The 12897-nt window shown below is 44.4% G+C and overlaps 1 protein-coding gene across 1 annotated transcript in view; it reads left to right on the top strand.

Annotated features, from left to right (window-relative positions):
* Positions 1–12468, top strand: part of sh3gl2a (SH3 domain containing GRB2 like 2a, endophilin A1) — a 45866-nt gene extending 33398 nt beyond the window's left edge. Inside the window, exons 2-9 of the mRNA XM_056280294.1 lie at positions 4927–4995; positions 6552–6624; positions 6902–7045; positions 7468–7601; positions 8100–8258; positions 9745–9851; positions 10113–10234; positions 12272–12468. Of these exons, the coding sequence (XP_056136269.1) occupies positions 4927–4995; positions 6552–6624; positions 6902–7045; positions 7468–7601; positions 8100–8258; positions 9745–9851; positions 10113–10234; positions 12272–12468 (1005 nt within the window). The remainder of the gene's footprint in view (positions 1–4926; positions 4996–6551; positions 6625–6901; positions 7046–7467; positions 7602–8099; positions 8259–9744; positions 9852–10112; positions 10235–12271) is intronic.
* The last annotated feature ends 429 nt before the right edge of the window (positions 12469–12897 follow it).

Here is a 12897-nt window from a genome sequence, read left to right as displayed (position 1 = left end):
AAAGGGAGAGTAAAGAACACAAGTAGAGGGGCAGAAAGAAAGAGAACTAGAGAATGAGAAAAGATGGGTGCATAAGTAGCAGCCAGGTTGTGCAGCACAAAGACAAGCGTATTGGTACAGTATATCCATAGACATACTGACACTTGTACAATATCATACTCCCTTCAGTATGGCAGCATAACATTTCCAGGATCCCGTGAGCCATTGAGAGTGCTGTGTCCCCAATTGTATCTGGCCAATTACCCTACTCTTCCAAGCTGTCCCAGTTGGTGCTCCATCCCCTCTGCCAATCCAAGGAGGGCGGCAGACTACCACATGCCTCCTCCGATACATGTGGAGTCGCCTGCCGCTTCTTTTCACCTGACAGTGAGGAGTTTCACCAGGGGGACGTAGCACGTGAGAGGATCACACTATCACACTATTCCCCCCAGTTCCCCCTGCCCCCCGAACAGGCTCCCCGACTGACCAGAGGGGGCGCTAGTGCATCGACCAGGACACATACCCACATCCGGCTTCCCACCCACAGACACGGCCAATTGTGTCTGTAGGGATGCCCGACCAAGCCGGAGGTAACACGGGGATTCGAACTGGCAATCCCCATGTTGGTAGGCAACAGAATAGACTGCCATGCTACCCGGATGCCCCAGGATAGCTCTTCTATTGGAGCAGTCCAGATCACATGGAAACCAATGCTACTAATATTACGGGGACAGTCATGGTCATCTGTCCTTCCCTTCCACAGTCCTTTGGTCAAATGGCTATGGTGTGTGTACAGGCATGCGCATGCGAGTATTTTTATTTTGAATTTTTCTGCACGTTTGCCTGCTTCCTTTATGACCCTACTCTCTCCCTCTCTATATATATCCTACCCTGACTTTGCAGCAATTCCTGCCATCTCAGTGCTTGTTCCTCTATCTCATCAGCTACCATGGAAGCAGACCTCGGGCTCTCACCACTGTGATGACAGGCGCACTGAGCAGCTTCCCCAGCCCACTGACTCAGACATTTACCAACGGCTTATTTTCATTCATACATTCCTTCTTTTTCTCCCCCCTTCCTTGGAAAAGGGGTCAGGCAATGGCATTGCTCACACGGGTTCTATTTCATTTACTTTTCTTTTTTTTTCATTTCGCTTGGGAGCTAGTGGATTTCTACTATCTGTGTCCTGGTGACGGAATCTATCTCTCTGCCATTCTCCCTCTCTCTTGCTCTGACCCCACATTTCTCACATTTCCTCCATTGCACGCAATTCCATTTTAGGTCTACTCTGCTAAATTTTGATTACTGAATAATTCCTGCAGCCAGCCAGGCGTACTTATTCACCACATATAGGTCTTTGTGTGAATGTGTGTGTGTATGTGTGTGTGTGTGTGTGTGAGACGTAGGTATGTGTGTAGATCACTGTCTACACAGAGAGCGGTTTACCTGTTCCACTGTCTGTGTGCTACTAAACTGAATGGGAGTGTTAGTGGATTACTGGAAAGAAAGGATTATTGGATTGCAGTTTACAGCAAAAGAAAAAGACCTAAAATGGTATTTACACTCGTTCCCCGTGTAATTTCAGATGGCTCCGTCAATACTTGTCAACGTGGAGAAATCACTCCCTAAGCCAAAAGCTAGGTATTCAAAGCTGTAATCTGGGGATGTTTTCAAGCAATAAAAAGGGAGAAAAAATTTAATTTGTGCTTCTTTTGTCATGGATTTACCTAAAAACAGGAAATGGCACATAAAGTGGACTCACGATCGTGTGTGTGGCGGGAGGATGGCAGGAAGTTGCAGAGCTGGAGACATATCTGACGAGCCAAGCCTTGTACTAGTCTCCATGGCAACCAGCTCACTGCAGATTGAAAAGAATGTATTGATGATTGATGTTTAGAAGAGCCTGATGAGAAGTTCATGTAGTTCAATGCTAGGCTTTTACTGGCTCCCTCTACGTTTCTGTGTGTGTGTGTGTGTGTGTGTGTGTGTGTGTGTGTGTGTGTGTGTGTGTGTGTGTGTGTGTGTGTGTGTGTGTGTGTGTGTGTGTGTGTGTGTGTATGCGTGTGTGTATGCGTGTGTGTATGCGTGTGTGTATGCGTGTGTGTGTTTTGCATAGCTGTCAGAAAAAATTAGTTGTTTTATAAGCAGGATCAGAAAAATGCTCTGCTGAGACAATTCTTAAAGTATAAATCCTCATAAGGACTACTACTGCACACACTAATGTCAAGGGCTTAGTCTCACAGTATAGCCTCCTTCTCTTGTGCTCTCTCAAAAAAAAATTCTTTATAGCTTTTGCTTCATGGTATTACACTATTCAATACACTGCTTCTCTTCAAGATTTTATTTTGTTGCTCATACAATATCTGAAAATCTGTATGATCCCTATACTCATACCATTCAACTCTTTCCAAAGTGTTAAGTCACCATCAACTAGAAGCCTAATCCAAGGATGCCTGGTACTGCCCCCCTCCCCAAAAAAATGCTGTAATTCCCTCCATTCCTTCTATCAAACAAATCCATGTACATTGGAAGTACATTTTACTTGAAATACAACTCCACTGCTCTCAGTTATCATGGTTTGCCTTTTTCCCCCCATCATGTTCTCTTAAAGCCCTTTTTCCTCTGTGTCCCTCCTCTAAGGGCTTCGTCTGGCCCTATTGTGTCAGCCTGCTGGCTCTCCAGGGCACCTGGTGACATCATAGACTAGGGCTTGATGGTGGCCAAGCTGCCAGGGCTTATCAGTGAACAGACAGAGAGGGTGAGGAATGAAGAGCAAGCCTAAAGCAATTAATTTTTATTAACCAAAAATCCCATCGCTGACCTTCGATGATTCTGTCTTCATGTGCATGTGTATGCATGCACATGCATTTGTGGATGGAGATGTGCCATATTTGAAGCTGCAATAGCAGGCAAAGGGGAAGAGCTACTGCTCAAAACTTATTGTTGTCTGCATTCAATCCTTTCCATATTACACTGTGTGCCTCTCTCCTGCTGACTCCCTTGCTGAAAATCATGGGATAATTCCCACTTGTACTTATCTCTTGTCATATTTGCAGTGTGATTATTTGCTGCCAAGAGACAAGTGGCTGTCTTTTTTTCTAGGCTGACTAAGAGGACAAGTGTGAACACATCTGTAAAGCAATAAGTAGGTGCATATTTGAATGAATGTGTGTGCTGCATATGTGCACAATTGCAGATTTTGTGAGCATATCTGTAGTGAGGCTGTGTGTTTGCCTCTGTGTTCTGGAAAGCGGTGGCTGATAAAAAAAAAAAGAGAGAGAGACAGTGCATTATAGCAGGATCGTAGTTTTCAAGTTACCCACGTTGAATATTTTGATTTGGATTACTTTTGAAAAGTGAAGAGAGAGGAGAGATGTAGACATGAGAGAAGGGGTGGTGAGAGAAGGATGGACATGCAAACTGAGTCAACATGCAGATTTTTAACCCAGTAAGTTGCAGTCAGGACGGCACGGTGGCACAGTGGTTAGCACGGTCGCCTCACAGTAAGAAGGTGCTGGGTTCAAGCCCCGCGGTAGTCCAACCTTGGGGATCATCCAAGATCATCCTCTGTGTGGAGATTGCATGTTCTCCCCATGTCTGCGTGGGTTTCCTCTGGGTGCTCCGGTTTCCTCCTACAGCCCAAAGACATGTAGGTCAGGTGAATCGGCCATACTAAATTGTCCCTAGGTGTGTATGTGTGTCAGCCCTGTGATGGACTGGTGGCCTTTCCAGGGTGTCTCCCCGCCTGCCACCCAATGCCTTCTGGGATAGGCTCCAGCATCCCGTGACCCTAAGTTGGATAAGTGGTTTGGATAATGGATGGCGGCACAGTGGTGCAGTGGTTAGTGCAGTCACCTCACAGCAAGAAGGTCCTGGGTTCGAGCCCAGGGGTAGTCCAACCTTGGTGGGTCATCCGGGATCATTATTTGTGTGGAGTTTGCATGTTCTCCCCGTGTTTGCATGGGTTTCCTCCGGGGGCTCCGGTTTCCTCCCACTGTCCAAAGGCATGTAAGTCAGGTGAATTGGCCATACTAAATTGTCCCTAGGTATGAATGTGTGTGTGTGTGTGTGTGTGTGTGTGTGTGTGTGTGTGTGTGTGTGTGTGTGTGTGTGTGTGTGTGTGTGTGTGTGTGTGTGTGTGTGTGTGTGTGTGTGAGCCCTGTGATGGTCTGGCGGCCTGTCCAGGGTGTCTCCCCGCCTGTCGCCCAATGACTGCTGGACTAGGCTCCAGCATCCCCGCGACCCTGAGAGCAGGATAAGCAGTTAAGATAATGGATGGATGGATGGATGGACGAATAGTTGCAGTCAAGTGTCACCTGATACGCTGCCCCCCACTGGCCACCAGGAGAGCCCGGGCTCCCCAACCTAGTAGACCATTTCCTCTGTTAGCACAGATGTAAATCTATGGTAAGGGTAACTGTACCACAGTATGTGACAAGATGGCCTTCTTCATAGGAATCAAAAAGGTCATGCTGTTAAACTCCCCTTATTTATTTACACCCCGTGTTGAGTCATTACTCTGTTTGAGACATCGTTTAAAACAAGCTGTCATTGTCATTATTATAAACTTCAGTTGATCCTACCCTGGTAAGCCCTGACAGAGAGAGAGAGAGAGAGAGAGAGAGAGAGAGAGAGAGAGAGAGAGAGAGAGAGAGAGAGAGAGAGAGAGAGAGAGAGAGAGAGAGAGAGAGCGATCTTAATCATGTGTTTTGAGTTCTCACATATAACGCTTATTGTACACCTTCTTGAGGATGTTGTTTCTAAAATGGTCAGTTCTTTTTATATTCGCTGTTTTATTTTACTTACTTATGTCTATATTATGAATTTGATTACCATGTTGCAAACAGTCGACCTCTGACATCTAGGTACAGCATTAGGGACACTTTTTGCACCACATGTGCATTATGGAGAAAGTCTTAAAAATTATTGTTTGTTTTTTTTTTGTAGAGGGTGAGTGAAAAGGTTGGAGGGGCTGAAGGAACGAAGCTTGATGGAGACTTTACTGACATGGAAAAGGTAAGATTCCCCTCCTTTTGAAGAATATCAAGTTCGATCACACCACCAAAGACCCTTTATAGGAGGCATTGTGTCTAATGCTACGTACCTGTGTAAAGAACCACCACTACTGTATGAGCCCAAAACTAAAGCCAAGTATGCATTTCAGAATTCAAAATGTTAAAATGGGGACAATTACACTATCTCGAATCATTACTCTTCACTGTTATTTTACTGCATGTATGTTTGTATGTGTGTACATGATGTGTTGATGGATCCAAAGCAGTGTGGCAGATGGAGAGACTGAGCAGTGCAGAGCTGTACTGGGGCACTGTTGGGACAGGGCAGATCTCGTCTCACTCAAGTGGGAACAGAAAAGCAATCTTGCATTCTTGCCCAGCTGTCAGATTTGCATGTCTCGGTCTCCAACATGCTGCAGAACACAGCGACACACTGTTTTATCCAGACCATTCCTGCTAGATGACAAGTTTATCGATCTGTTCTGAAACTGCTCTTTATTGCTCGAATATTCCCCCCCCCCGTTTTCTCCACAATTGTATCCGGCCAATTACCCCAGTCTTCTGAGCCATCCCAGTCACTGATCCACCCACTCTGCCAATCCGGGTAGGGCTGTAGACTACCACATGCCTCCTCCAATATGTGGAGTCGCCAGCGGCTTCTTTTCACCTGACAGTGAGGAATTTCGCGCGTCCCCCTGGCGAAACAGGTGCCCCGACTGACCAGAAGAGGTGCCAGTGCAGCGACCAGAACACATACCCACATCCGGATTCCCACCCACAGACACGGCCAATTGTGTCTATAGGGATGACCAGCGAAGCCGGAGGTAACGTGAGGATTCAAACCAGCGATCCCTGTGTTGTTAGACAACGGAATAGACCACTACGCCACCCGGAGATTCGCGCTCGAATATTCCTGTCACTTTCCACTCTTTGAATCAATCAGCCAATCGATCAATTTTATTTAAAGTGCAGAATCAGCATGCAGCATGGTCCCAATACACTTTACAATTAAAAAGAGTACATAGGGGCATCTAGGTTGCATAGCGGTCTACTCTGTTGCCTACCAACATGGGGATTGCCAGTTCGAATCCCCCGGCTTGGTCGAGCGTCCCTATAGACACAATTGGCCGTGTCTGTGGGTGGGAAGCCGGATGTGGGTATGTGTCCTGGTCGCTGTACTAGTGCCTCCTCTGGTCGGTCGGGGCGCCTGTTCGGGGGGCATCTGAGGGGAATAGCGTGACCTCCCACTTGCTATGTCCCCCTGGCGAAACTCCTCAATGTCAGGTGAAAAGAAGCGGCTGACGACTCCACATGTACCAGAGGAGGCATGTGGTAGTCTGCAGCCCTCTCTGGATCAGCTGGTGGAGCAGCAACTGGGATGGCTCGCAAGAGTGGTGTAATTGGCTGGATACAATTGGAGGGAAAGGGGGGAAAATCCCCCCCCAAAAAAATCACTCCAAGGTTTTTGGACTCAACTCCCATTTCTATACAACTTCCTTCTCCCCTGTCTTCTTCATCCTCTTTTTTAATTATATCTTTTTACGTTGTGGTTTGTAGAAGGTGGACACCACCGCCAGGGCAGTGATGGATATCATGACTAAGACTAATGAGTATCTACAACCCAACCCAGGTGAGAGACACTGATTATCTCATATGCATTAATCATGTTCGTCCATATCACGTGACAATCCATTCATTTAAAAAAAAAAGATTTCATACAAACCAAATTTGCATTTGAAATAAAACGCCATCTGTCCCAAACATCATATTTGCCAAGAGCACAGCAAGTTAGACCCCGACACTGAGGCCATAGTCTCTGTGTCTTCTGGTTACTATGTTAAACATGGTTTGGCCAGTCAGTAGGAGCTGGGGTTTTTTTGGGTGTCTGACTCGGTTTGCCTCCTTAGCTTCCAGAGCCAAGTTGAGCATGATGAACTCCATGTCGAGGATCCGAGGCCAGGAGAAGGGACCGGGCTACACACAGGCTGAGACCACCCTGGGAGAGTCCATGCAGCGGTTTGGCCGAGAGCTTGGAGAGGATTCTAACTTTGGTAAGCACTCAACATAGTGATTCGTCCTACTTACAAGAGTATTGACTGAGAAAGTGCCAGAAGTTACAGATTTTTGTTTTTGTTTTTTTATCATTTAGACAAGAACACATTGGCATAACTTAGTTCCCTCAAGGACGCACTAACAATGCAATAAAAAATGTATGAGCCTATTTTCAAGACAAGATGCCTGCGGTTTTGTTTGGTTGTTTGGTTTACAATGGATGCCATTATGATGCTGTTTGAAGACAAAAATCTCTCTCCAAGATGATACTTAACCATACAATGGCACAGAAAAAAAAAGTGGAGGAGAATCTGCCAAGCACAGACTGAAAACAGAGCTTTCTTTTGCTCGTTTTGTACTGTACACTGGTGTTATACTCTGTGACCAGTAATTTTTGCTTAATGTTTTGTCTATTTTCAAGGTCTTGCACTGATTGATGCTGGGGAGGCCATGCGTGAGCTTGGGGAGGTGAAGGATGCCCTGGATATGGAAGTGAAGCAGAACTTCATTGATCCACTGCAGAACCTCCATGACAAAGATCTCAAGGAGATCCAAGTAAGACCCTGCTGATTTCATCTGACATCTGCTGGGTCTCTGTATAAGAGCTAAGTCCAGTTTTACTACCCAGACGAAGACTCTCCAGTTCAGATGCAAAATACAGTAATGTCAGTCTCCTTGCTAGGCCACAAAATCAATATAAACTATATATCAACTTTGTTAGTTTCTTATTTGTTTACTTTGCTTAACACTTATTAGTGTTTTTATGCTGGTTATGTTGGTCTAATGTTTTCCACATCCCATATCTGCTGCTACAGTTTCCCCCCTATCCCCACAGTGATTGTTGATATTTATAATCTAATTCTCTTTAAACACAAAAAGTAGGTCATTATTTAATCAATGCAAATATCACCGTTGATATATTGAAGGGAGACAAAAAGTATAAATATGAGTATCAGCTCCATGATCTGTTTGCCACCGGTTCAGATTTGCTGGCTGATCTTATTGGATGACACATACAAAGTGACATTTCACCCTGGTTCGCTCCATTTGCAGCATCACCTGAAGAAAATGCAGGGTCGTCGTCTGGACTTTGACTACAAGAAGAAGCGTCAGGGCAAAGTGACAGATGATGAGATCAAGCAAGCGCTGGAGAAATTTGACGACTCCAAGGAGATTGCTGAACAGAGCATGTTCAATTTATTGGAGAGCGATGTAAGGATTATGTGTTTCTAAGCGTCACGCCTCTCCCTTCTCCCTGTGTGTTGAGTGCCAGTCTAACCTCTCTTCTAAAACTCCTGGAATGGGCAGTAGAGGCCCTTAAGAAGGGGACTTACTGCCCCCCACTGGTAATACATGAACATAACAATTACATGGTGTATTCCCAGAAAATGAAAGCGTTAAATATTTAAGAACTGTAATGATTATAATAACATTTATTTCATTGATCAGATATTCTTTAAGAGTACAATACAATTTTCTTAATGATGTATTTGTGAACACACAACTTTAAAAAATAAGAGTACCAGAAAATTTTCAAAAATTTAGTGAAAGAAACGTCTATTTGCATGTGCGCCTTTATGTAATTCAGTGAAAAACAATGCTATCTTCTACCATGAAAATGTAAAAGTAATGTTAAACTAACCATGTGACTAAATAATTTTTCTGGTCACATGCTACGAAAAAAAAAAGGGTGAAAGATCCCCAGAAGTTAGCTCACATTACAGACCACTGCTATTTTTAGCTTCATGCTAGCTAACTGATAACGGTCTGCTTCATTACCATTTCAGTATTTCTACATTTCAGTGTCTTTGGAATGGGTTTAGTTTCATAGTTTCATATGGGATGCCTGTCTTTAAATCATATATTAATTTGAAGTTTAGCTAGCTAATTACATTTTCTAGAGAGAGCTGTATGCACCCGTGACAGAAAAAAAAAGCATGGAAGATGACAGGGGGAAAAAAACAGACCACATTAATATCAAGATTGACACTGGATGTCTGCTTACCACCCTTCCATTTTCCTGATCCCAAATCACAAAAGAGATCCTTGTAAAATATGCCTACTATTGACATACTTGCTTCATTTTTGTATGTACTGTTTGATATATCTATTCTTCACTTTTTAGATTTTCACTGTTGCTGTTTCAAACCAACATCTTTCAACAGCATTATCGTGTCCTCCGTCTCGAAACCACATTAACAAAGGACGGCTATGGACTCTGTTCTTTCCATACCGCTGGCCTAAGTCACGGGAGGACCACATCTATTCTCATTTGAGCATGGTCAATTGGTTGTGTTTCCACATCTTGTTGTGCTTAAGTTAAAAAGTTTAAGATTACAAAACTACTAAAGTTGTATTAGAAAAAGAAATACAAAAACATACTACAGTCTTAGAAATTAGAAAGTTGAATGGGCTTTGCTTTGCATTCTCTAATACCCAGCCATCCGGCCATAGTTTCCCCAGCCATGCAGTTCATCCATCACGCTTTTTGCGCTCCTTAATTTAAATGGTCAAGTTGCTTAACAGCCCAATTATCCAAACCTCATCCACCTGAGGCCACAGTCATAGATTGAACTGACTCATACACCTTCTATGAATGTGATTATTTCGTCCTTGGCCAAACAGTTCTGTGTTGTGATTCATCGGGTTTGGCGGCCATACGTAACAGTCGTCCCCGTGCCTCTTGTGTTTTCATTAGCAAATTGAACAGGTGAGCCAGCTCTCCGCACTGGTCCAGGCCCAGGTGGAATACCACACCAGGGCTGCTGAAATCCTCACACAGCTCTCCAGCAAGATTGACGAACGGTGAGTACTGTCATTTATCATCCCACTGGAACTTCAACACTTCCTGTTTTCCAAGTGAAGTATGTTCTAGAACAGTGCATTTCCGGATCTAGAACATACATACACTGACGTCATGTACTCCTTCTCCTCAAATAACATTTCTATGACTCTGTCGCTTTCCTTTATTGTCAATGCTGTTGTTTTTAACAACATAACAAAGGAATTGATTATCGTCTTCGGCCTTCATGCGTTAAGGTTTTCTATATGTATTCTGTGTTGCAGGATAAGGGATGCATCTATCAAACCTAGGAAAGAGTATATTCCTAAACCACGTACTTCCATGGACTTTTCCATCAGTGAGAACCACAATGGAGGCATCCACAGTGGCGCTGCTAGGTCCCCAGGTGAGCCCAAATACACCAAACATAGTCAGCCCTGTCCATTAGCTAACCCTGCTACCTTATTGTAGACTCAAATATGTGTCTTATGACAGCATCTCATAAGATATATCACCTCCATTTGCTTGGGAGGGGAGCAGTCCCAGTTGTAATGTTATCCCAGATAAAGATTAGGTTCTGGACTGGACATCCTCTCAAGTAACAGTCAGTTCCGTCTATCCTTCCATTCATTTTCTTTCCTTAATCTTCCCTGTGGGCGGCATGGTGGCCCAGTGGTTAGCGCGGTCACCTCACAGCAAGAAGGTCCTGGGTTTGAACCCCGGGGTTGTCCAACCTTGGGAGTCATCCCAGGTCATCCTCTGTGTGGAGTTTGTATGTTCTCCCCGTGTCTGCGTGGGTTTCCTCCGGGTGCTCTGGTTTCCTCCCACAGGCCAATGACATGAAGAATTAGCCATACTAAATTGTCCCTAGATGTGAATGTGTCCGGCCCTGTGATAGACTGGCGGCCTGTCCAGGGTGTCTCCCCACCTGCCGTCCAATGACTACTGGGATAAGCTCCAGCATCCCGCGACCCCAATTGGGATAAGCGGCTTGGATAATGGATGGATGGATGGAATCTTCACTGTTATTTTCTTTTATTTCTACCTGTCTATATTTGTCAAATGGTTCTTTCCTTTTACCAGAACTCTTTGCTAACTTTTTTATCCTCACTGTGCAGTGCATCCATCAATCAAGAACAAATAAAGCAAACATTAACTATTCTCTTTCCCCTTTTGTTTTTTTTTTTTTTTTTTTTTATTGGTTTTCTTCTAGGAGCAAGGTCTCCAGGTGAGCCTCGGTCAAAATTTACCCTCTTTCCCATCTATACATTTCTCTGTTCTGTGCACTCATCCCCTCACAACTTCTGCACCATCCTTCCACTAACAAAGCAAACGGTTACAAATATCACAAATACTTCTACCGCTTTCTTTACCGCCTTTGCTTCTATTGATTTCTTTTCCCTGTTTGCAGCAAGGTCCCCAGGTGAGCCAATTTGTGAACCCTGGAGAGATAAAACAATATCTCTTCCACCCCTCTTTCACATCTTTCCATACATCCATCTGTCTTTTTTGTTGTCCCACGTTTGTTGAACTTCAGCTAACAGCACAAAAATCAAGTGCTCTCCGTGCCATGTGATAAAGGTGACCAGGGGAAAGAGTGCCAGCAGAAAAGGCATTTGCTTTTTCTGTCTTTACGCCCGATCAAACTTTTAAACCAACTTTTCTTCCCATGCATCTCTTTGCCTCTCGGCCTCTGAGCCTGTCTGTCATTCCATCCTTGTGTATGTCTCCCTGTCTTTCTTTCACCCTGCACCTCTTCATTTTCATCATCGTGAGTGACAACTTCATTGCTGCATCAGTCCATCCTCAGCCATCTATCCATCTAACAAACTGTATAAAACATAAACATTTCTGCTTTGCTTTATCTTTCCTTTCTTCTCCTCTCCCCTTTTGCAGCAAGATCCCCAGGTGAGCCAAGGGTGAAACTGGGGAGAGATACACAATCTTTCTGTTGTTATCTTTATCCCAACTTTTCCAAGTCAGTCAATGTTGTCTGTCTTTTTAAAGTTGACACGGATATTTATTTCTTCCTTATCCTTTTGGTCAGTCTTTCTAGTTGCGGTGCAGCCTCTGACTCCTGCTTTCTCTTCTGTTCCTCTCTCGGTTGTCAAATTTGACTGCTAATATTGTCTTATGTTTCTATTTCTTTTATGCTCAAGTTTGTATGCAAAGTTTGATAATCGTTCATCAACTGCTTTTAACACATTTTATGCCTTTCTGCATTGACTTCTGCCCTCCTTTATCCTCATTGTCTCTTTCTTTCTCGTCCTTCTACCACCCCATCTCCCTCTTTCAGCCAGGTCCCCAGGTGAGCTTTTCACTCCAAGAGTTTTTATCTCCGTATCACTATGTCTCTTATCTAAGCCTCTGACTATGTATCCCACCTTCACCCTAACTCCATCTCTCCTCTCTTATCTCTGCCGCACCTTCTCCCCTCATCCAGCCCCCATGGACCAGCCATGCTGCCGCGCACTCTATGACTTCGACCCTGAGAATGAAGGCGAGCTAGGCTTCAAGGAGGGCGACATCGTCACCCTGACCAATAAGATCGATGACAACTGGTATGAGGGGATGCTGCATGGCAACTCGGGCTTCTTCCCCGTCAACTACGTGGATATCCTGGTGCCGTTGCCTCACTAGGACCGCAGTTTGCCCCGCAAGACAACTGGCCATATTTGCAACACGCAGCAGAGCAATTCCTGGCCTCCAGTCAGTTCCCTGCATTCCTCTCTTCCTATCAACCGCCCTTACCCTAACAGGATGGAAACCGATGACAACAGTAATAAAAATACAAATGACATTGACTAAGATAAATGAAAGTAAGGTGTATGCACCAAGCCAGTGTTAAGGCAAACCTTGAAAATCAGTTGAAGAGAAAAAGTTAATGTCCCAACAGGAGTTACATTTGAGCTTGTGGAGTCATTCTACCCATTTCCTTCCTGGCTGCCTAGGGTAACATTTGGCTTTTAGTCTTATCAACAGTTTTACAAAACCACAGTCTCTCTGAGTTAATGTACTTTGTGGAAACTTCTAGATACCATTTTTTTTTCATTCTTACGTACAGGAACA

Source organism: Lampris incognitus, chromosome 5 (genome assembly GCF_029633865.1).
Source record: "Lampris incognitus isolate fLamInc1 chromosome 5, fLamInc1.hap2, whole genome shotgun sequence".
In the NCBI taxonomy this organism is placed as follows: Eukaryota; Metazoa; Chordata; class Actinopteri; order Lampriformes; family Lampridae; genus Lampris; species Lampris incognitus.
The sequence above is the reverse complement of the archived record's forward strand: the minus strand, read 5'-3'. Positions and strand labels throughout refer to the sequence as shown.